Source organism: Oxyura jamaicensis, chromosome 1 (assembly GCF_011077185.1).
Source record: "Oxyura jamaicensis isolate SHBP4307 breed ruddy duck chromosome 1, BPBGC_Ojam_1.0, whole genome shotgun sequence".
Classification (NCBI taxonomy): Eukaryota; Metazoa; Chordata; class Aves; order Anseriformes; family Anatidae; genus Oxyura; species Oxyura jamaicensis.
This window is the reverse complement of record NC_048893.1, coordinates 180,049,932-180,071,708: the sequence shown is the minus strand read 5'-3', so window position 1 is coordinate 180,071,708 and position 21,777 is coordinate 180,049,932. Positions and strand designations below refer to the sequence as shown.

Here is a 21,777-nt window from a genome sequence, read left to right as displayed (position 1 = left end):
TATCCTCAGGATTTTCCCATGTTCAGCAGAAACCAGAGGAAGCTACAAACGTAACCGTGGTCCCTTAAACTTAGAGCAAAAATGAGCATTTCTTCAGGTATTCATGCTGCAATGTGAGTTTAGAAGTATTAAGAGGATTTCCAACACTAAAACTCTCTCAGGTTCACATAGTTTGCATGCTGAAAGGTTACAAAGTGCTGCAGTATTCAGTCACCTCCTGTCTATATATCATATAAATCATAGGCTGTGACACATAAGTAACACTGTGGATTGGTTCCTCATCTGTGTTTGCAACGTACCTGGGGGCCCATCGGGGTGACAGTGCACTTTACAAAGGTAGCAGACCTTCTGCAGGACCACCTCATCTGCTGCGGCACAGCAGACAACTGCAGCATGAACAACTAACAAGGCAGTAGCTGCAAATTGTGCAGAGCATGGAGCCAGGGAGAATGCAGTTAGCAGAGTTAAAAGCTGGCTAGTGTGCTGAGTTCATTTGAAAAGACGAATTTCTAATTTCTCCCACAATAGATTAAGGTCAGATGATCTAGACAAAGGCTGAACTCAGCCTGCTTTTCACTAAATAATCTGGAGAGCTTGCACACAGCCCATCTACGAGGAGATTCTTGGCCTGTTTTCGTCTTTTAATCAAGCCCAGCCCAGCTCATTCTTTTCTTCCATCCAAGCATTTCTTCAGAGCTTTGTGCAGAATTAAAAATTCCATTAATCACTTTTTGGACTACTTTTTCTGCCTCTTGACAACAGAAGTGAGCACTGACTGATTTTATGCAGTTCACTAGGACACTGTAGCCTCATTTCACGATGAGGACATGTTTATGTATGTGCTATTCCCATGCTAAATTCTGCTGGACATCTTAGGAAAAACTTACCTCAGGTTCATTTTTGAATAAATGAGCAGAGGAGGATCAAGGTACCAGGAAAATGCTATGAACTCTCAGAGCTGGAGAAGTCACTCTCAAACTCATTATTTTTACATGCATATAAGGATAGAGAATTGTTTCCTTTACACTCCTGATTGTAAAATTAGCAGGAAAAAAACACAACCATACATGTTTTCTCTGCTCATTCTGCTGTGTTTGTTTGTTTTCCTAGACTAGGCATGCAATTTCTTACTTGTTTTTCCACTCCACAGCATTTTCCTAAAGGAATTGCAATGTTTAGTATTTTTTATATATTCAGTTCATTAAACGAATCTTTACATTTAAAGGTTAGTTCCAGATTTTCAGCAGGTTATCAAACAACTACTCTATTCAGTTTTTGCATTTTAAATGGTGAGATTACACTTTCTGGCAGATGTTAGGTCGAGCACTGCTGACTGCACCCCTCTGCTGCTTCCTCTGGCAGTTCGACGGCCTCCTCACAGAGTCTTGCACTCCTTGTTCTGATCTGTGAGGATGGGAGATGTTAAAACCTGTGGCCACAGCTTCACAGAATGGGTGCCTAGAGAGAGTCAGATTTCTATCTGGGAACCTAATTTCTTGAGGATCCTCAAGCTCTGGTTGAGCTGAGAACTGCAACTGCTCGGTCCTTCCGAAACGAGACTCCTTTTAGGTCCCGTTTCGGCACAGCACTTCAGCAAGTGCTGAGCTTCAAACAAAGAAAATGGGTATTTTATTAACTTTGCTGAACCCCTCCTATTAAAACAACAGATCAGAAACCACCAGGAACCATAGGTTTGCTCACAGACCTTCCACAATTAAGGAGACGTTTCATGGTAAACATGACACACAAGTATTTTAGTCTTTATTCAGCCCCTTGGAACAACACGCAGGCACTTATTTATTTATCTTTACTTAAGCTAGAAGGACATTGCGTTTATTTAGACTTTAATTAGCTCGTTGTTCTCAAGCTGAAAGCCCTCCGGGTCCAGCAATCCTTGTGGGTCTTGGTGTTCCTTCCAGTTGGCTTGCCAATCGCGAGGCAGTCTGTCGTGCATGCTGTTGTTCTCCCAGCTGCGGACCCCATTAGGGATATTACAGATGGGAGGAAAAAAACAAACTCTAAGCAAGAGTATAATCTCTTCAACACACAGACCTTAATGCAATTAGCTGTTTTAATTTTAAGAGATGCTGAGGTGCTAGAAATGTCATCGCTTTGACACGGATTTAAAGGGGTCCCGGTGCACACGTTGCTGGCACATGGTCATTTTTATGGCACACCTCCATAAAAGCGATGGCATAAAAAAATCAGGTCTTTGGTGTAAGGACTTCAGATCCTATTCAGTTTTATATAACAGATGGCCAACACACCACACATCTCATTGATGTGAATGGAAACATTAGTGCTCTAGTGTTTCATCCATGTCTCACTGGGAGATTTATTTAGCAACTGTTTTGTGAATAGCTTGTATCTCAGTGGAAATTGTGCTAAATCCATGAAAAAAGGCAGTAAAATAAATATTATTGCAATTTCTCTCTCCCCATACTCACCTTTGTCCCAAATTAATCTTAAAACCACACTTCAACTCAACAGCAGGAATAATCCTTGTGGGCTATCAGTATCAGTTATTATGAAAGGAAACTTAAACAAGTATGCCCAAGGAAGTTTGATTATGCAACTCAGATTCCTGAATCTTAAAAACCGAACACTGCATTCTATTTTCCAAACCTCTCAAAACCTTTATTAGCACATATGGAGCCTACAAGCTCTCTCAACAATAGATTCCTTTGTATTTTCATGGCATGAAGGAAGCATCTGGATGAAATGTGAGTAACAGAAAGGCACACAGGTGTAAAGCTAAGCTTGGAACTCATGCAGAGTTATACTCGCTCAGAAATGGCATTAATGAAGCAAAGGTTAAAATCAGTAAACAAATTGTAAATGCAGGAATGAGGCCCAGCACAAAGGAATTATTAATGTTTTTAAGTGATGCCTCGTATGGTTTTCCCTATTCCCAAGAATTCTACATAATTTAAAAGGCTGGGAAGAGAAAAAGCTACGTGTGTCAGTAGTATGTTTAAGATAAAGTTCAAATCAGCAAGGGGAAATAGGATGAAAGACAAAACAAAACAGCTCAGCTCTGATGGAGCCCATGCTATCGTTCACTTTGGTTATAAATAACCTTTGCAAGGTAGCTGTCATGAATTTCTGACATAGCCAGCTCCACAGCCTAAAGATCTTCATGGTTAATGGTAAATAAAGACAACACTACAGTGCAGCTAGGACTCTGAAGGACTCACCAAATTCTTGGTAATATGTAGCAGTGTTAAGTGGAGGACAGCTGGTTTAAAAATAAATATATTTGGATGTAACTTTTAGAAGACAAACTGAGTTTTCCCTACTATTCAATTTAGAGAGAAACGAAGGGTTACACTGAAACTCCAGCTCCCGACTCTATCCGGAGAAAAATGTTTTTGATTTTCCTTTGTTTAATCACTTGCATTTTTGGCCCAGCCAGCTGAGAGGGGAAAGAAGTTTTCATGTAAACAGTACAGGGCTGGCAAAAAATTACTTCATGGAGAAATCTCAAATCCTCAATCTTCTTGCTGAAAGAATGGAAGCCAGTGGAATTCCATGTACTGAAGAGAAATGATGCAACTGTTTTCTTTGCAAAGTCGGACACTGCACTGAACTGACACTTAATATCCACATTTATTTATAAACTGCTTCATTTGGAAAGGAGTAATAAAAAATGTATGTAAATCTGCTACTTATCCTGTTCCACACCCTGCACTATATGGTTAAACAAGTGACTTAAAAGAGAACCTACATCAGGAAATATGTGTTTAGTTTTTTTGTTTGTTTGTTTGTTTTGTTTTGTTTTCATTTACGCAATTTAGTATTTACACAGATTGGAAGAAGAGGTAAATTCAAACAGCAAAATCAATAATCCAGCATGTGTCGTGAACTTTTTGAGGGACAGAGGGACAAACGGGCAAGTTTGCATGAAAATGGAGCTGACAGACTGAAGTTAAACTTCCAAGCTGAAGCACTTAGTTCTGTTAGGCTCTTCTTATTAAGCTGGAGCATTGACAGCACATACACTCAGTTGATTTGAGTAACAAGGCAATTCTGAAAGACCCACAGAGTCCTCTATATGGTATTGAACAGCAAACTTAAATCTAACCCCCACGAGTTCCTAACAGCTGCTTCCAAAGCTGAGCCATAATTCAGACTGGAGGCTCACTCAACCTTTGGCATCCTTGAGAAAAGATTGATGATCTAAAAAAAAATGGATGTATCATATTAATGGTATCGGAAGTTGACCTAGCATTACTGTATCCATACCGTGGTTAACATAAAAAGTTCCATGTGCAGTGGTGCAATGTGAAGGTTTCTTTTTTTCCTTTGCTAAAGCCGTACACAGATAAAATTTTCCACTTGACTACAATATAAAAATTCAAAGGCAGTCAAAGGAGGTCTTGATTTCTTCCACCTAAATAAGGACAGAGCACAGTCACCGCTTTTATTTTGCAACTGTTTTGAAAGCTCTTCTGATATTTTTAACTGTTCCTTGGTAGACAGAAACCTAACTTTTTGTTCTTCCAGTATTCCTCTGTTCTGTAATGCAGTTTCCTTTCTGTGTCCGTATGACTTTTTTAGGCAGAGCTATTTACCAGTAAGCAAGAGGGTTTCAAAAGTGGAATTTTTATGAGGGCCACAGATCCCTCTAGGAGAGTGTCTGAGAGTCACCTGAATCATCAGCCTGGCAGAAGGATATACATATTTTATATATATACACATACATATACTTAAGAGTAGAAAGCTGTATCAAGAAAACAAGGTACATACTTTAAACACGGTGGGTATGTTTCAGTACTCTTAGCTTTTTACAGGCATGTTTTCCTAATAGGTGACATAAGAAAAGTGCTGCTACAGCTGAACTGTCAGCAGGGGCTCGTTCCTTGCTGTGGATGCAGCATGCTCATTTCCCACTTCATACTTAAATCTACCCCATTGCATGCACACAACTTCTGACCCATAAGCAGTTCGAGGCAGGTATACTCACTGTCTCCATAAATCCCATTAAAAAACAAATTCCTCCTTGAAGGATCTTTTACATCTGAATACCACAGCCCGGAGTTTATTATTTAAAAAAAAGCACTGAATGCATCTACTATTTAAAGGAACCCACCGGGATGCATGAATCCCATATGCTTAGACCGAGTGAACTGTCAGATAGACAATACTGATCCAAAATGAACAAGCAATACCAACTGCAAGTATTTTTTTAAAGCTTGTTAATCACATTTCCAAAATAAACTCACCGAACAGTGTGTATTTTTTAAATATATTTATTACATCGCTTACAATAATCTACAGCAATGTTAAATCTAGCGAAACAACAAATTGCAACCAGGATGACGTGGTCAAATATGAAACACAAGTACAACACAGTATGATGAAACAATGGCACAAAAATGAAGGTGATTTTCTTCAGCTGATTATATTAAATAAAACATTCATCAGCATTTATTTTTGCAAGTTTAACATTTTTTTTTTCTGATAAATCAACAGCTATCTTTTTGGTTTCCTGCATCACATTAATACAAAACCGGTATATTTTAAAAAGCAAATATCCAAGCACTTTTCTTTAAAAAAAATAATTGTATGCATAACTTTGTAAAATCTTAAACTTATGTTGGAAATGTGCCAATATTTACAAGATCATAGTGCAACTAACAAAAAGAAGAGGTCTTAGCACAAACATTGGTAGCTCCTCTTTCACTACAGCTCAAACTCCAAAACACTGTATCGCAGGGCAAACCACAAACTAATTACCTCATGTAACATCAGACAACAAGCACACGCTGAATACAGTATATCTTTTTTCATACTTCACTGCTGAGGGTTAATTTAAGCAAATCCAAATATAATCAACATGCACAAACACGGACACTAAAATGCATACAAGTAAGTATGCAGGCTCTGTGTGTGTTTTTAACCCTTCTATTAAATTGTGCGTACACAACACGCGTATCTACATATCCATTGACTTCGGTGGGGAGTTAGGGCACCCAGCCGTCCTGAAAAATCAGGTGCACAGTGAAAGAGGCAAAACAAGCCAATCAGAAGGTGTTACTACAGCAAGCAGAGCTCGGAGTAACACTGCCTTGTGAACAGAGGGATTTGCTTGTGAGACATTACACCTCTTTCCAAGGAGTGCAACCATCACTTGCTTACTGTTATCTGCATGTAAAGCTACTGCTGGCTGAGAAACAGAAGGTTGTTTTCCTCTTGATAACTCACTAGATCTTGTGCTATCACTAACAGATGAACTAAAAGTGAAGATTAAATTAAGAGCAATCTTGCATTAGGCTGTATACAAGAAAAAGCAGAGATGACATTCATCTTAGTATTCATCAAGTGACAAGGTAATTTAGCACCGTAAAGACTTTTCATTTATTTATCTTAATTTTTGACAAAACGGGCAACCTGGGTTGATCAGAGGTTCTTTTCTATATTACTGTTAATTTTAACTTTTAGAGTTGGAGACCATTTTCTGTAACATACTACACTGCAGAAAGTTGAAAATGCAGTGTGAAATACAAATCTGTAAAACTAAACACTACTGTTTATTTGAATTGTTAAGTCAAACAGTCTAAAACCCATGTGTTCTTCAAGACTATTTAACATTATGTATCCCTTCTTGTAATACACATTTACATTCACAATATTTATGCCCCAGAATTTTTGTTTTACAGCCTATGAAAATGGCTTGAAGGGAAAAATAACCAAATGTAATGTGCTGTCCCTGAATTATGTTAAAAATTGAAAAGCAATTTTTACAAAGGATAGTGAATGTTAACAATTTTATTGATACCAACAACAACAAGAAGAAGCAACTTCAAACACTGCATGACTTAACAATTACACTGCAGAATGGTGCAGTTGATGAGGAGATACATGTCTGACCGTGTCAAAATAATGCCATTGCAGCTTTATGGTTAATGTTTTGTCAGTGTATTAAACTTAGTGCATAAGATCCTATCCTTCCCACCTTGAAATCAATCATGGTTTTGCCACCAACTTAAAACGGAGCAGAACTAAGCCCTCGTTTGTACATGAGATCTCTTAAAATTGTGTAGGATTCCTAAGGGGAACTGCTCAGCAGGGAGATATCGGTACAGCTCCATCGGCTTGAACAGAGCTGAAGCGAATCCCACAAGATGAACAACTTCCCATCATATATTTTCCCCACATATTCATTTAAAGAAGCCACATACGTGACTTAACTGTGCATGGATTTCGTAGCCATTAATGTATGTATTTGTGTGTGTGTGTGTGCACAGATGTACACATACACACACACATTCTGTGCTTCACATGTGAACTGTTTGTTGCAGGAAAGAAAAAGGAAAGAGATTAAAAATAATCCAGAAAGTTGCAGAAAGCATTAGGGAAATAAACACGTATTCAAAAAGCTCAAAAGGAAGCAAAGCATTCACGATCTATACGAAACTCTTTAGCTACATCATAATCACCTGACAGTAGGCACAAATAATGCAGCATACAGAGAACTATGAGAGGTTCAAACACTATAGTTACTTGAGCTATTCTGTTATTTAATGAAGCTGATGAAATCTAGGGACAAACTAAAACCCATGCTGTTGTGAGTAGAAATACAGCATCATGAAACACAATTTCAGTTTCACCAATAAACTGAAACCTTCTGGTCTTGCTCAAAAGAAATTTTCATTTCTGCTCAAGTATAATGGGAATTACATTCCACACAAAAGGGATCTCAAAGTCTATAAACAGTGTACCTTTTCAATCTCTAAGGGACTTTCATTCCTTAAATGAAATATTAATGATACATATTGCCCCTGAATTGCCCCTAAATACAAGTCATATGTTGAAATGATTAAATGTTATAGGCTAGCATATTCTTTGCAACAGCATTGATGTAAAACTCGCTATGATAACAATTACTGATTTTTCCATTTTCTTTTCCAGAGCTAGGCAAAGCCACACCATTCCTGTTTGCTGGCAAGCTGGGCTCTCTGTGCAGAGCAAACATTCTTAATAAACTGCCTTAAGCAGCGGTAGTCTATAAAGAAGAGGGGAGGAAAAATAAAATTCCTGGAATTTATTTTCTTTACAAGAAAAAGCAATTTGCAAAAAGCCAGTACGTGTTTTGTTCAGTCTGGTGGAGTTCTCTGAATTTTTGGAAGTTGATCCCAATGCAACTTAACATAATACAGGTTTCTTGGGATTAAGTAATACATTTTACTAAGACATTCCCTCCTAACAGGCAAAAATGCAAGTAACTTCACAGCTGTGCACTTTTTCAGTAGAACAGGACAGCCCTGTGATCGGAGTATGTGAGGGGGACTGCTCCTATTGCTGGAAGCAGTTTTAAATCTGAAGTCTGAAGCAGGAATGGCAAAACATGCATTTCAAACTGAAATGACCTAACTGCTTCAGCAAACCTGCCAGATGAATGACATTCCCTCCAGGTGATACTGGAACCAAGTATGGAAAACAGAGAAGGTAAGTTTTGTATTCTGCTGCCCATTTATTTGTTTTTGTAAATATCCTCCCTAAAGAAAACAATAATGATACAGTGAAGCCTTTATGTCACATGCCAACATTTTTCAGCTGCTGAATTTTATTATGGACATATCAGTTTAAAGGAATTATCTCACTGTATTTAAAAGTTGGCATGTGGCAGCTAACCATTTTATTCTATTAAGTAAATTTGCCTGCTTTCAAAATATATTAAATCATCACTAAGTAGATCAAAAATATAATCTCTATAGATTTTTGCTGAGGATCAGAATCACACTTTCTAATTCTTAAACAATTAGTATGTAAGATACTGAAAAGAAGTGTATGAAACAGGAACAGTGTGTCATCATTACACTAGGGGCTTAAATACAACAGATAAATATTAAAGGAATATGCAACATACAATAAGAAATATTGCTATTATGTAAATTAATGTAGTCAACTAAAATTCTCACAATAAAGCAGCAGAAAACAAAATTAGTAGATATTTGTTAAGCAACTGGTTATAATGCATGACCTACTTTAACACTAAAGGAGTTTTGCATATTCATGCTGTACAAAACGACCACCTCTAGAAATTATGAAAGCAGAGAAATTAGGTCAGTAAGAGGATGATTTACAACACCGCCATTTCTGTGCACTTTCATTTTAAAATGGCATCAACTGCCTTATTACAGCAAGTCAACAAAAAATGTTCTTGTCCTTAACATAAGTGAAAATAAATAATCACAGGTTTCTCAGGCAAAATGTGTTTTACCAAAAGGTGTCATCATACCTGTGTCAGATTACACTGGTAGCCAGCAGGCCCACCTATTTCCTCTGTTAGAAATGTGTCCGTATTTACTTGCAACACCAGGATGATCGGTATTTACAGCTCTTGCAAGGTAAAACATTCATGTTGCCTGTAACCACTCGTCTGTTTACGCTCACCAAAATGTAAAAAGAGAACTTTGACTTTGCTTTGAAAGCATTTACTTTCTGTTCTGTGACCACACGAGATTTCTTCTTTTTCCTTTCACTTAGCTAAAAAGACTAAACTCTGAAAGGAACGAGAGGAGAGCGCTCCAAATGTTTGTGTTGGGATCAGACAGCGTGGTACAAGCAGTTTAATATGGCAGGTTTTTTCTTTCCTGCATTTTACCTATTCATTGGTTAAAGCAAAGCATTCATTAGCTGTTCATATCAAAATGAATAAAGATACCTATGTTAAAAACAGAACATATAATCAGTACCTCAGATGATAAAAAGAGTGCTATTCATAAATGTGCCCACTATGGATTTGTGCGTTATATTCACCTTATTCAATCTCCATTGCTTTAAGTGTGCACAATGCTGTTTTGTACTTGATGGGCATATTCAATGGCTCATTCATTACAAATTCTTGCATTAAAATGCAATGGTAAAGCCAAAAATACCCCCACACGCTAGAATTAATTTGGCCCCATGTTTTTAATATTAAATATGCAAAACTCTTTTGTGTGATTCACTATTACTGTAAATTAGCAGCTATTCTCTTTAAAAATGTTAAACCTTCACCAAATCACAAACCATAAACATTGTTCCATTTTCTCTTTTACACTGAGTCTCCTACTGAATCCAAATCATCCGAGGAGAGTGGGCGATACAGGTCCTGTAAGATGAAGTGCAGTATAGATTTGTTTATTGTGTTTGGTTTGTTACACTGCTACTGTCTAACAATTTTTGTTACTGTGGACCAGAAGATGTCGTTTAACATAAAATACACATATTCCATATAATCATTTTTTTGCTTATTTTCATACAATTACTTTTCAATCAACAAATAGATGGCTGTAAATAAATCTGGAGGTTCAAGGTACAAGATATTCTAAGAGGCAGTTATTTTTTCCTTTGATTCTTTTCTGTTAAACACTATTAAACCATCTTTGACTTTTCAGGAGTCTCATAATTGTTTGGAGACTTGGCAATATGAATTTAATCTTTCTGTTGTTTTTTGTTGTTGTTGTTGTTGTTGTTTTCCAAAATAGAATTTATTTCCCTTTTTGCTGTTTTGTCAACAGCAGTAGGAAAGCAATTGCTTACCTTACATTGCAAGGTAATCAAAGCTTGCCACCCATTGGCCATATACCACACATCCAGCAGCACTCGAGCCCCGAATGCTGACAGTGAGCACTGACGTTACCTGTAGTGCACTGACAATAGTATCTTTTTTCCACTTTTGGGGGGTTGTGTGTGTAAAACAGCATGTAAAATCCCCCAGTCCTGGCTCTTTCTGATGGTAGCCAAGCAACCAGCTCATGACAGCAGAGAGAGCAATTCTGAGTGTACGGATCCACTTCAGTTTTCAACACCCACTCTAAGCATCCTGAGTGATCAGATAATCCTCAAATGCCGGAGGTGCTAGGGGATGAGACACTGCCCTAGTCAACCTACACAGCACAACAACCTCCTCCAAGGCACACAGCAGCACAGAATGAAAGAGAAAGTTCAACGAGGAGAAGTGGTTTGGGCTAGAGTACTCTCTTTTTAGGGTGAATTCAGCACAGCTGATGGTTCAGAGAGGTGCTGAGCAGTCACGTGGCTTGCAGCTCTCTGCCTCCCCAGCAGTGCACAGCCAAGCTCTGCTACCTTTCAGCTGTTTCTGGGCATCCTTTAAGTACAGAACATGTTTACAGAGTACAGCAAAACAAGTTCAAGACAAAACATTGGCAAGATCTGCAAAATACAAGAACAGGTAGGAAGGGGAAGGCTGATGGAGCCAGCTTAAGGGTTTTTGTTCTTTGTTTATCACTGGAAGATAACTTTAAAAAAATCCAAAAGCTATTTTATAAAACAAGGACTACCTAAAACAATTCCTTTACAAATTTTAAATTCACAAGGCTCTACATGATCTATAAAGGTTTATGTTTTACTTGCAGCCAAAGGCAAAATAAAAGGGATTTTAATTCCCTTAAATGTGTTTTAGCTCCCTAGAGTGCTTATTTTACATGGGCATGTGTACATGCAGTAAGCCATGGTTCACACTTTTGAAAATCAAGTCTTAAACAAATTTCTATTTTGTTGTGAAAAATTCAGACCAAATGAGAATTTCAAACAGACAAGCCCATTCCATGTTGAATACGAACTAGCTAATTGCTAAAATTTCTTTTGCTCACATACAGTTTTGGAGTTTCTAATATATAGTACAAAAAAAAATGATTTGAGGTTAACAAAACAAACTTTTGAAAAGCATCTTCCACGAGATTGCTTAGTCTTCTGAATATATAAAGACATGCATTTGGAATTTGCAAAGAAAATATTTGTAGGACTGACTTTTAGTATTTGGGGAATAGGGCTCTTTTAAAGAATCATGCACAAGATTTCAGATCATACTCTGTTGCCCTTTCATATAGTTTTAAATACTTTAAAGATTTTTTTTTTTTCTGCACAAACTTCCCTTGCCTGTAATTTGCCAAAGAGCTGTACATCTAAAAAAAAATGTAACGAGAATCTATTTATTATTTGCTTATATTAATAAAGAGACAAAACTTGCTGAATGAGTACAATCTTCTTGGCCACATGCAAAAAATCCTTATATACCCAGAATTCAACTTCTCTGTCTGACTAGTCAAGAAATACCTTAAATCTAATTTTTTTATCATGCTATAGGTTCTAGAAAAAATCTTTAAAATAATGGCAAGCAACTGAAATATCAGATAAAAAGTATAAAACATTTCCACTTGAGTTGAAGTATCGACACTGATTACAAGAGGGTGGAAAAACTAAGTTTATAAACTATTACAAAGGCTAATTAAATAACATGTGGGGGGTGCTCTTATGTGTATTTATTACTACGATTGCCATGTCATGTTTTCCGAGTCCTTATCATTAACCTAACTCTGTTGTGGCAGGAACTGTAAGCATGTGCAGCATGGTAACTGATTCTACTCAGCATCTGTAAGCCTGAATTTCAGATGGTTTCATCCTCCTCAGAAATACACAAGTAAGAACGTAAAAATTTAAAAACAAGAATCTTAATTCCCTATGAAAAATAAAAATAATTAAGCTATAAGAAAGCATAACTATACTACATAGGGTACAAGTTTAAATACTCAGAAGCTGAAAACCAAAAAAGTTCAAATGATTCCTGTTTCACTTTCAAGTCCTCGTATTACACCCACGACATTCATCTTTCAAATTCTGCCTTCCCCAAATATAGACTGAATTTCAAACAAGATTATATATGTGACTTTCATTGACTTCTGAATTGATGGAAATAACTCAGCCATGTACATGTGCGAGTGAGAAGGGATGAAACTTTATCTTTTATGTCCTGGATTTGAGGGTCTAAAATTTTATCGGTGGGGTTATGAGAGTACAGTTTTCATGCTCGTAGTACATGTATCTCAGCAGCATTCTGGGTTTTATTTACAGGAATGGGAAGCCTTGTGTCAAAGGCCAGAATTTTTTTTTTAAGGTTGAATGATGAAATGTCAGTAAGAGGAGTGATCCCTATTTTAAGTTGCCTAATGCATTCCATAATTAGAAGGAATATTTTCTTTAGAAAAATTCTACCATCTGTACTATTTTTGCAGGTCTTTACTATTCACAGGGACAAATCCCTCAGCTTACAGCGTTACCTTACTTTCATTCCTCTGAATTCAAAAGCATGACTTCCTTCCTCTCACCTCTATTTCCCAGGAAAAAACGCTGGCAGCCTGCCCAGACCCTGAGCATTCAGAAGTACCAAGCCTACAACTCCCTCAGAATACCTGGATGGGGATGCTGAACAGCTGATCGATCACTGACATCGAGGGGAATCAGGCTATGCTAGAGCCAACATTCCCTGTAGTCTTCCAGACCCAGCACTACCAGTGGCATCCCAAGTGGCATGAGGGCCCAGGCACTCTTCTGATTCAAACCACACAGAGAGAGGGGCAGAGAGAAATTACAAAATTGAGCTGGCATTCCCAGGACCCGGCATCTTATTTCAGTTCTCTCCTCTCTTTTGGGCAGGGGGCAGTTACACCTCACTTCTCAGCACCGGGGACAAGATGAGCAGTGTGTCTAGTCTCCTCTTCAAAGACTACCACAATACCAACACTTTGATAACCTCCTAGGGAAAAAATCTGCTCCTGTAGCTGGCTAGTCAGCCCTATAGGTAAAGTGGCTCAAAACAAAGCACAATGCTTTGGGTTCAAATTTGCTTTCTGACAATATGGTACCTAATATAACCTGTCTTCTAAACAAAATTTTATCAGGTACACACAAAAGATGTCACTAAAACAGAACAAAATGCTATTTAGACTGCCAACGCAACAATTTTAGATTAGTAAGCACTGTTTAATGCTTTTTATGCAGCTGATTTAGTCATTGGAATACACGTTATGAACTTTAACAACACAATCATATGTTTCGGTATTGGACTTCTAGCTCATTCACTTCACAAAGTAAACATGAAAGGAACTACATTAATTCTCAGAGCATGTGTCAAGTTTCTATCCCTTAACTTCTTAGAAGAAGTTAACTTCTTAACTTCTTAACCTCTTAGAAGAAGTTCATTTAATGCATTTCATAAACTAAATAATACTATGCCAATGCATTTTTATGCAACTGCATTCCATGTTTCTGCAGGTATAGTTTTTATTTATTTATTTATTTACTTATTGGTCTAGAATAAAGTCAGAGAAGCATGAAAAGTCCCCTACTGAGGTCAGTGGGACTGGATGTGATTATCTGAGAAGAGAATTCAACTCTTAAGCAATTTATTATCTCTCCTGTAATTTATTCCAATACTTACTCTCTACACACTTAGCAATGTAATTATGTCACCACTACACAGCCCTGTGCATCTGTAATACTGATCCTGTTACACTTCCACACAGGGAGCCTGGACAAGCGATGAAGCCCACCTGCCTCACTCCTCGCATTTTCAAGTCAGAAACCATGTGGACAAACACACCTTGTGTCTGATGGTGGTGACCACACGGTTCCTACTCAGCCATCAACAAATGTTAACAGCAAAACATTTCTTCAATGTGGAAAGAGAAGCATCAGTGGTGGGGAAGGAAGCTTCGGAAAGTTACTAATGAAGGCAGACAGCCTTACAGCAAACGAAGATCCACTGTATACTGATATCATCCATCTTAACAGACACCCTTACTTCACCCATGTATAATTCATTTGGAACTTTCTTCCCTCTTCAGTAACTTATTAATGATTCATTAACAAGCCTTGAGAATAAGAGCAAACAGGTGTGGAAGACACCATGTTGAAGATTTCAGTACCTACTTACCCAACTGACATTTGCATCTTAACTCTCTGTGTACCAAAGACACATGACTGCCCCAAGGCTACAAGCTGCCACTCCTGGCTACCTCTACACTGCAAGATCACCGAGTACTTCCAAGTCAGCTCCCAAATCTACAAGCAATCTATAGTCTCAGCCTCGGATAAGACATGGGCATGCACAATTCCTCAGCTCCCTGGTAGCCACGGGAAAGAAAGGAGGGTACACAGGCCAGAAGGAAGCCGTGCCATTTCTGGTATTTCAGCTATTTCAGCTATTTCTGCTATTCCTGGTTCAGCATTTCAGCTATTTCTGGTCTGGGTACCTGGGGAATCAGGTCTGCACCAGCCTCTAAAGCCAAGCAGTGTCAGCACAGTATGTAATCCCTTATTTAGAGACACACAAATCGTCTTTATTTAAAAATTAAAAAGGCAGAAAAAGCCATGTGTTCAAACTCTGTTTGTAAACAGAAGTGTGAGACAGAGCACTGCCTTGGGGAATCTTTCATTGAAAACTGATCACGGTTTAGGAAATAGCAGAAGAGAAGACACATAGACATCTGTCCCATTGCTTTTGAACAAATACAATTAATTAAATCAGCATGTGGAGCCTTTTGGGTTGAACGAGTAAAATTCTGTTAGGGCATTACAACAGTAACATAGGTACCACTGTAATCCTGGATGTTTAGGTACGCTGTAGATTCTCTCTATACATAATGCTAATGGGAACCTACAGCTGCTAACAACTCGTCCAGCAAAGTGACTGACAAGTGTCATGCTGCCTCATTAGGCTGTGTAACACACCTAACTCACTGCTAAATTTCACATATTCTTTTACCTTGCTTCAAAATCAAAGCTTTTTGTAAGTTTTACAAGTGATATAATGCCCGTGGTAAACAACAACAAAGTCTCTGACAACATGAGTATTTCCTTTCAGTTGTGAAATGTCTGGAAATAGACACTAGAAACAAAATAAAGTTTTGTAAAAATGGAGAAAGATAACCCCTACTTTCCCTCAAGGATAAACCAATTCCCATCATACATCACATTTGGACAGACACAGAACTGTTGTATCCCACTTAATAATGTTGCACAAACACAACAAGGACCGTAGCCAGGTTCTTCCACCTAACATCTCTGAACACAAGGTATCACTGGGGAGAAGGTTATCTGATAATAGCTATGCTCGACTCTCCCCAGCCCTACTCAGAAATCAGCTTCCTTATTTCCTTACCCTCTGTTTCCGTAGGCTTCCTGGGCTGGTGGGAGATGGGCTTGGAGACTTCCCAGAGCGGGGAGTAGAAAGTTGGCTACCAGGGGTTCCATTCACTAAAAGGACAAAAAAAAATTGAAAAAATAAATACAAGGCATTATTAAAAGCACAGGAACAGTTAAATCAAGATATCTCATTCCTTCTCATTCTTTTTTGAACTTTTTTTTCATGTTTTAAACATAAAATATGATAATTCATAAAAGAACTGCTTTCTCAGAGTTTTGGCTCATGAAGCCAATTTTTATACAGAGTGCAAGCAAATAATCAATGAACCTGAAAAGACTGTTTACTCTATGACAGAAAACATGTTTTCTTAAACTGTATTGTTCCTGTGCTTGAAAGTGATGGAGAGCAAGGTGTTTTGTTAACCTTAACAGATATTTGCTATATTTAAACCTTTCTCATTCAATTTAGTTACAACCTCAAGTGCTACCCACCAAGAATAAAAAGCACTACTGCTTGCAAGAACAAATCAACTGTTTGCTGTTCCCCTCTCTCTCCTTTGAAGAAATTTTTGCAATACCATCTGACCCAACCATCACCTCAGACTTAACCCAGATGGGCTTTCTAGGTCTAAATAAATTGGACATAACCTCTCAAGTCGGACTTACAGCAAAGCATCCCTTTCTAAAATAAGTCAGTTCCTTCAGCTCTGGCAGTGCTTGCAATTGTAAAGCATCTTTTGCATGCATGTGACATTATCCGTTTAATTAACAAAACAATACCAGCAGAGGACAGAATTCTACTACAAAGTAAATCATCAAGAGGCTATCAATAATGTTCACACTGATAAAAACACTAAAAAGCGTGTATCACATTTCTATGTAAATATTCTTTAAACAAACCACTATTCTATCACAGTCCAAATCTATCAGCATCAGGAAAAACAGAATCTACAATCAGACTCCCAAATTCTGAATCTCTGGAGTATATTTACGTAGCAGGATATCAACAAGGCATTTGACTTACCTTCTATGAGTTCTAACATGGACAAAATCTTACAGTTTAACCTGACAACAGCGAGCAGCAGAATTCCTGCTCTCTGCTAAGCCAAGCTGTAGCCAAACTGAGAAGCAATGGGATTAGTTAAGGATAGCTAGGGCTGCTCACAGAGTGAGCTGAATGCGATGCAGGATTCATAAGCAGAAGCCTTTTCTGCGTAAGGCTGACGTCTTCAGAGCAGCAGTGGGAGGTGCAGGTGCTGTCTTAGGGCTACATCAAAGGTGTCAATTAAGCATAATGCTGCTGCTTCACAACGCTGAGCCACCGCAACCCCCACTCGCTTTCCACGGAGCCCCGAAAGCCTAAGCAATTTTATCTGCTGTGCACTGAATCATAACGAGGTGCCTTTGGGGGCAATATACCAAATGACTCATCTGGAAATCAAAATGACAATAACTCTTGTAAAACCTTGGCTGACTGGCAATCTAGCAAATGCTAATTCCTTTGGATAATACAGTAGGCATTTTAAATGGCTTTTCCTTACTTTTTACATAATACATTGTTCTCACTGCCTAATACTGGGCCTGCACATTACAAGAAAGAAACATACCACACATCAATATATAAAATAACATTATACTGCACCATAAATGATGAGCCCTCAACAAAGATTAGGTGCTATTAGTGATTAGATCTCAAAATCATTTTGTGCAAGGCACTGTTTAAGATAGAGGTGCAGTGTTTTGTATAACCACAGGAACAACAAGAAATGGCAATTGCATTTAAATAGGATCCTTTTACAGAAAACCATTCCACTCATCTAGGCTACACACTCTCTTTGTACAGAGGACAATGGTCTGTATATAACAGCACTGATTCAAATGCTGTCCGAAGTGTGTGGGGGAGAGCACAAGCATATGGACACATTCACTGAAGGGCATCCAATATTCAGCAAAAAAAACCCAACACATAGGTCTGGCCAACTGTACGATCTATGACTAAACCCAAAGTCGTTAGCAATACTTTTGAAAACAATTAGGACATGGGATATAGGAAGACATCAAAAATGAGCTTCTTGGAGTCTCAAAACTTCTGAAGTTTTTATTAGTGTTTCTTTTAAACAAATTTGTTATGACTTACAAACTAATACTGAACTACTGCTATTCACATGGACCCTGACCTCAAGACTGCTCAGTAGTAAGACTTGTGCTCTGTCTTTTTAAACCAAGCAGATTTTCTTATTATTGTTAATAAAAATTAAGATAACAGATACTCTTTAATAAAGTTTTTAGCACTAGACACAGGTTCCTGTTCCTTATAGACTGACTTCTTCCCTATAACTTATACCATTAGTTTTTCTCAATTAGTTTTTTTTTTCAATTTCTACCGCAATTTTTTGTCCTGAAGAGAGAAACTTGAGGCTACCAACTGAAAAGAAACCAATAGATGCAATGGTGTCATTGACTTGATATATTTCCCACGTGTACCATGTTGATGAGTAGTTATTTTAGATGAAAACATGGAAGTATTATAATCCCTAAAAATTACTCACTTGCCACTACAAGAGCATCCAGAGTGCTTAAGCTATGCTCCAATGCTCTCCCCAACAGCATTTATTTTTTTAAATGAAAATGATGATAGCTGTTTCGGTTGTGTTAGCTGTCTGAAAGAAGTGAATTCAAGGGGAAAATAATGGACCAAGGTCTTCATGAATATAGTTTGCTCACCTCCTTATCCATGTCCAGATACAAAAGCGCAGAGTACCTAAAAAGCCTATCAGGGGTTTTGTGAGCATACAAGGACTTCCTAAAGACAACTGTTTAGGAAACTGGAGAGCTGACAACTGGCTCTGGGGATGAGATCCCTTTTACCAGTCACTAGGTAAGTACAGTGTAGGCTTCTACAATTGAAGTCATTTTCCACCTCATTTTAATCAACTTGCTGTTGTAGAACAAGCTGTATCATCCTGAAGCAACTGTCTAAAGTATCTGTTTGATAATGTACTGGAAATGTCCACTGCAGTGTAGACTTCTAAGGTCAGGCAAGATAAATCCAAACCCATGCATTTAGAGGATTGGTATACAGATGACACTAAGCAAAATTATCAAAATTCTCCTCCCCCTACCAGTTTTGATGGATTTCATACCAAGCACAGAACTCGACTAAACGCTGATGTCCTAAGGCTGTAAGAGGTCTACGCTCAAGTCAACTGGAAAAGGGATTTGGGTGATGTGGGCTCTGCTCCCAGCTCTCTATACAATTCTGCACAACATCCGACCTAACTCAAGTCATCCCAACCGTTCTTCTACTTAGGCTTTAAGTTCTGGCAGAATGAACTCTCTCAGCACATCATGTTGTCTGTCTTCTGGATGTACTGTATATGTAGAGATATGCATTTGTATTATTCCTAATTAATGTAATGCTTAAGACAGAGATCACAACTAGGAAGAAAAGGTAATTCCTAATAATTCCTCAATCTGCTGCAGTAGTCCTCCTTTTTTATCATCTCATTTACAGCTTGCTGGCCATTCCACTTCCAACTCTAGTTTCTTACAAATTATATTAAATTTGCAAATTGAGCTGATATTTGGTGCTGTGGTGCTTTGAAAAAGAGAACTGATTGGGATCACCTTCCTCAACTCCACTTAAAATCACGACACCATTCTTATATATGCACCTCATGACCAGATAATAACATGGCAACAACTATGTTAATAAAATCTGTAATATTTTATAGTATTCCATTTCAGATAAGTATAGGAATACAGCCTAAGCTGCTCCAAAATCTATTTCTGTGCATTCTGTTCTGAAAGTTCATTCTTGTCCAGTATCTGCACTACATTTCTCACTAGCTGATACAGCACATGTTCCTACAGGGAACCCTGATGTAGATAAAGACATATGAAATTGGTAAATCACTGTTGTGATTAATCATGTTATTGAGTGAGGCAAGAGCTTTCTTGTCACTTTTATTCATAAAATGGCAGGGGTCAGAGACATCAGCTTAACACACAGCGCCCTCCCATCATCTCATGAAAAAGATTTATCCATTCAAAAATTCACAGGTGAAATACATATTAAAAAGCTAGAACAATAACAAATTATTGTGGCTGTTCTGAGAACACATATGCACATGCTCAGCTGTTGTGAACTCCTTTGCCTGCGGTCATCTCTCCTGAGCTTGGATGCGTAACAGGGCAAGAACCCGCCTTTTTACTTGTTGTTGTTGTTTTTTGCAACACCTGGCACGCACATGAAGGTAGAAAAAAGCCCCCACAAAACAGAACACTAAAGCTGGATACTGTTATCTACTGAGATAAATGGAAGATAGGTATTCATATGAAGATGTTTATAAACCGGTGAAACTGCTGTAAATAGAAAGTATACTGACAGCATTCCAATAGGTAAGTCATTTTGATAGTGCACCTTTTCATTAAGTAATAAAAAAAAGTGAGAGGAGCTGAATTAAAATATCAAATGCCAGTCTGAGAAGCTGCCAATGTCAGTGCCATTACATTAAAATCCCACTCTGCCATAAAGCTGCCTGTTGATGTGCTAGTATTTGTATTCTATAAAACATGTTGAGATGATGCTGCTTGTCTACAAAAGTGGTTTGCCAAACAGAAAAGCATGCGTGAGGAGGAAAGAAAAGACTAAGAGAAGGCATGGACGGGCTGTTTTGCAACCACAACTTATTCATGACTAGGACATGCAACAGCCTAAACTAAAAAAATGATTTACAGAAGTTACAACATGTGTAGGTCACATTAGCAACTGTTAGCTAGAAGATGGTGATGCCAGATAACCACTTGACTGTGTCTCTGTTACTCCTGTAGACTGTCAATATCCTTTGCAAAATAAAATTTTTGGTTCAAGAAGATTATGTAATTTCAAAGTACTTAGGGAACAAAATCCTGCCTTTTAATTCCTTCTGGTTTTGTATTCTATTTGTATACATCTCATAATTTTTGCCTTCATTGCAAAGAGGAGAGTTTGTGCAGAGCACCGTGTTCATTACTGGTCCTCAATAAAGACAAGGCTTTGTAGGTTCTACTTTAGTGTGCAAATGCTTGAGATAAATCCCAAGTAATCAAGTAATCCCAAGTAATTCTTTACAGCTGGTGCTAAACCGTCCTTTTAAAATTCAGTTTTTCCTAGAGTTTATCAAGAGCCACACAAGAGGCTTGACAGGTCCTCGCAGGCTGATATCCGTGGGGTGTCAGCTATGATGGCACTGCTACCTCAACCACAAGTCAGCTATGTCCAAACTATCAAGCACAGAAGTGCTGCAGATGTAGACATTGCAGACATGCCCAAGACCTCAGAAGATGAGATCTCCTTGATAATGCAATTCCCTGCAATCCAACAGGATTTTCTTGTCGCCTCAGAAGGTGGCTAAGTACCTTCTGTTGGATTTTGCTCTTCATTTCATCAGAGATGTCTATGATCTTGGCAGTTAATTTCACGTAATGTTTAATCTAGATAGTACCTACATGTCACGTAATATTTAATGAAAATCTCTCTTTTGAACTATTTTGCCTAATTGGAAAGATCAGGATTCTCAAATTAGGCTATGTGAATGGAGTACCAACTTTGAGGACGTTTCTTTATTCAGCATTTAACTTTTTCATCCTTTAAGAGGGTCTAGCCAAATCTGTTTCTCCTACTGACTCTTGATTTTTATTATAAACTTTAAAATGATAAAACATTTTTTTTTAATGATTAGTGTAAAATACCAACAGCATAAATAAAAAATTAAAAGCAAGCTGGGACCAAAGTAAAAATCATCTTGAAATCCCTGGGTCTGTAGGATGACTCCATCACTCCCATGGGTTTATACTCCTGGC

At 37.9% G+C, this 21,777-nt stretch overlaps 1 protein-coding gene and 1 long non-coding RNA gene across 6 annotated transcripts in view; one reads left to right on the top strand and one right to left on the bottom strand.

Annotated features, from left to right (window-relative positions):
• The window catches only part of DCLK1 (doublecortin like kinase 1), a 244,283-nt gene that overhangs the window by 51,764 nt on the left and 170,742 nt on the right, over positions 1 to 21,777 (bottom strand). For 3 of the 5 annotated variants that reach the window (XM_035324385.1, XM_035324396.1, XM_035324376.1), the window contains exon 6: positions 15,950 to 16,044. In XM_035324385.1, the coding sequence (XP_035180276.1) occupies positions 15,950 to 16,044 (95 nt within the window). Of the gene's footprint in view, positions 1 to 5,236; positions 10,100 to 15,949; positions 16,045 to 16,957; positions 17,183 to 21,777 lie in introns of those variants that run through there. The other 2 variants (XM_035324403.1, XM_035324411.1) reach the window with 2 other exon arrangements.
• On the top strand, positions 11,030 to 14,744 carry LOC118165959. Its single transcript, XR_004750293.1, has 4 exons — positions 11,030 to 11,182; positions 12,339 to 12,430; positions 13,023 to 13,588; positions 14,103 to 14,744. It is a non-coding gene; the product is annotated as an uncharacterized LOC118165959 (long non-coding RNA).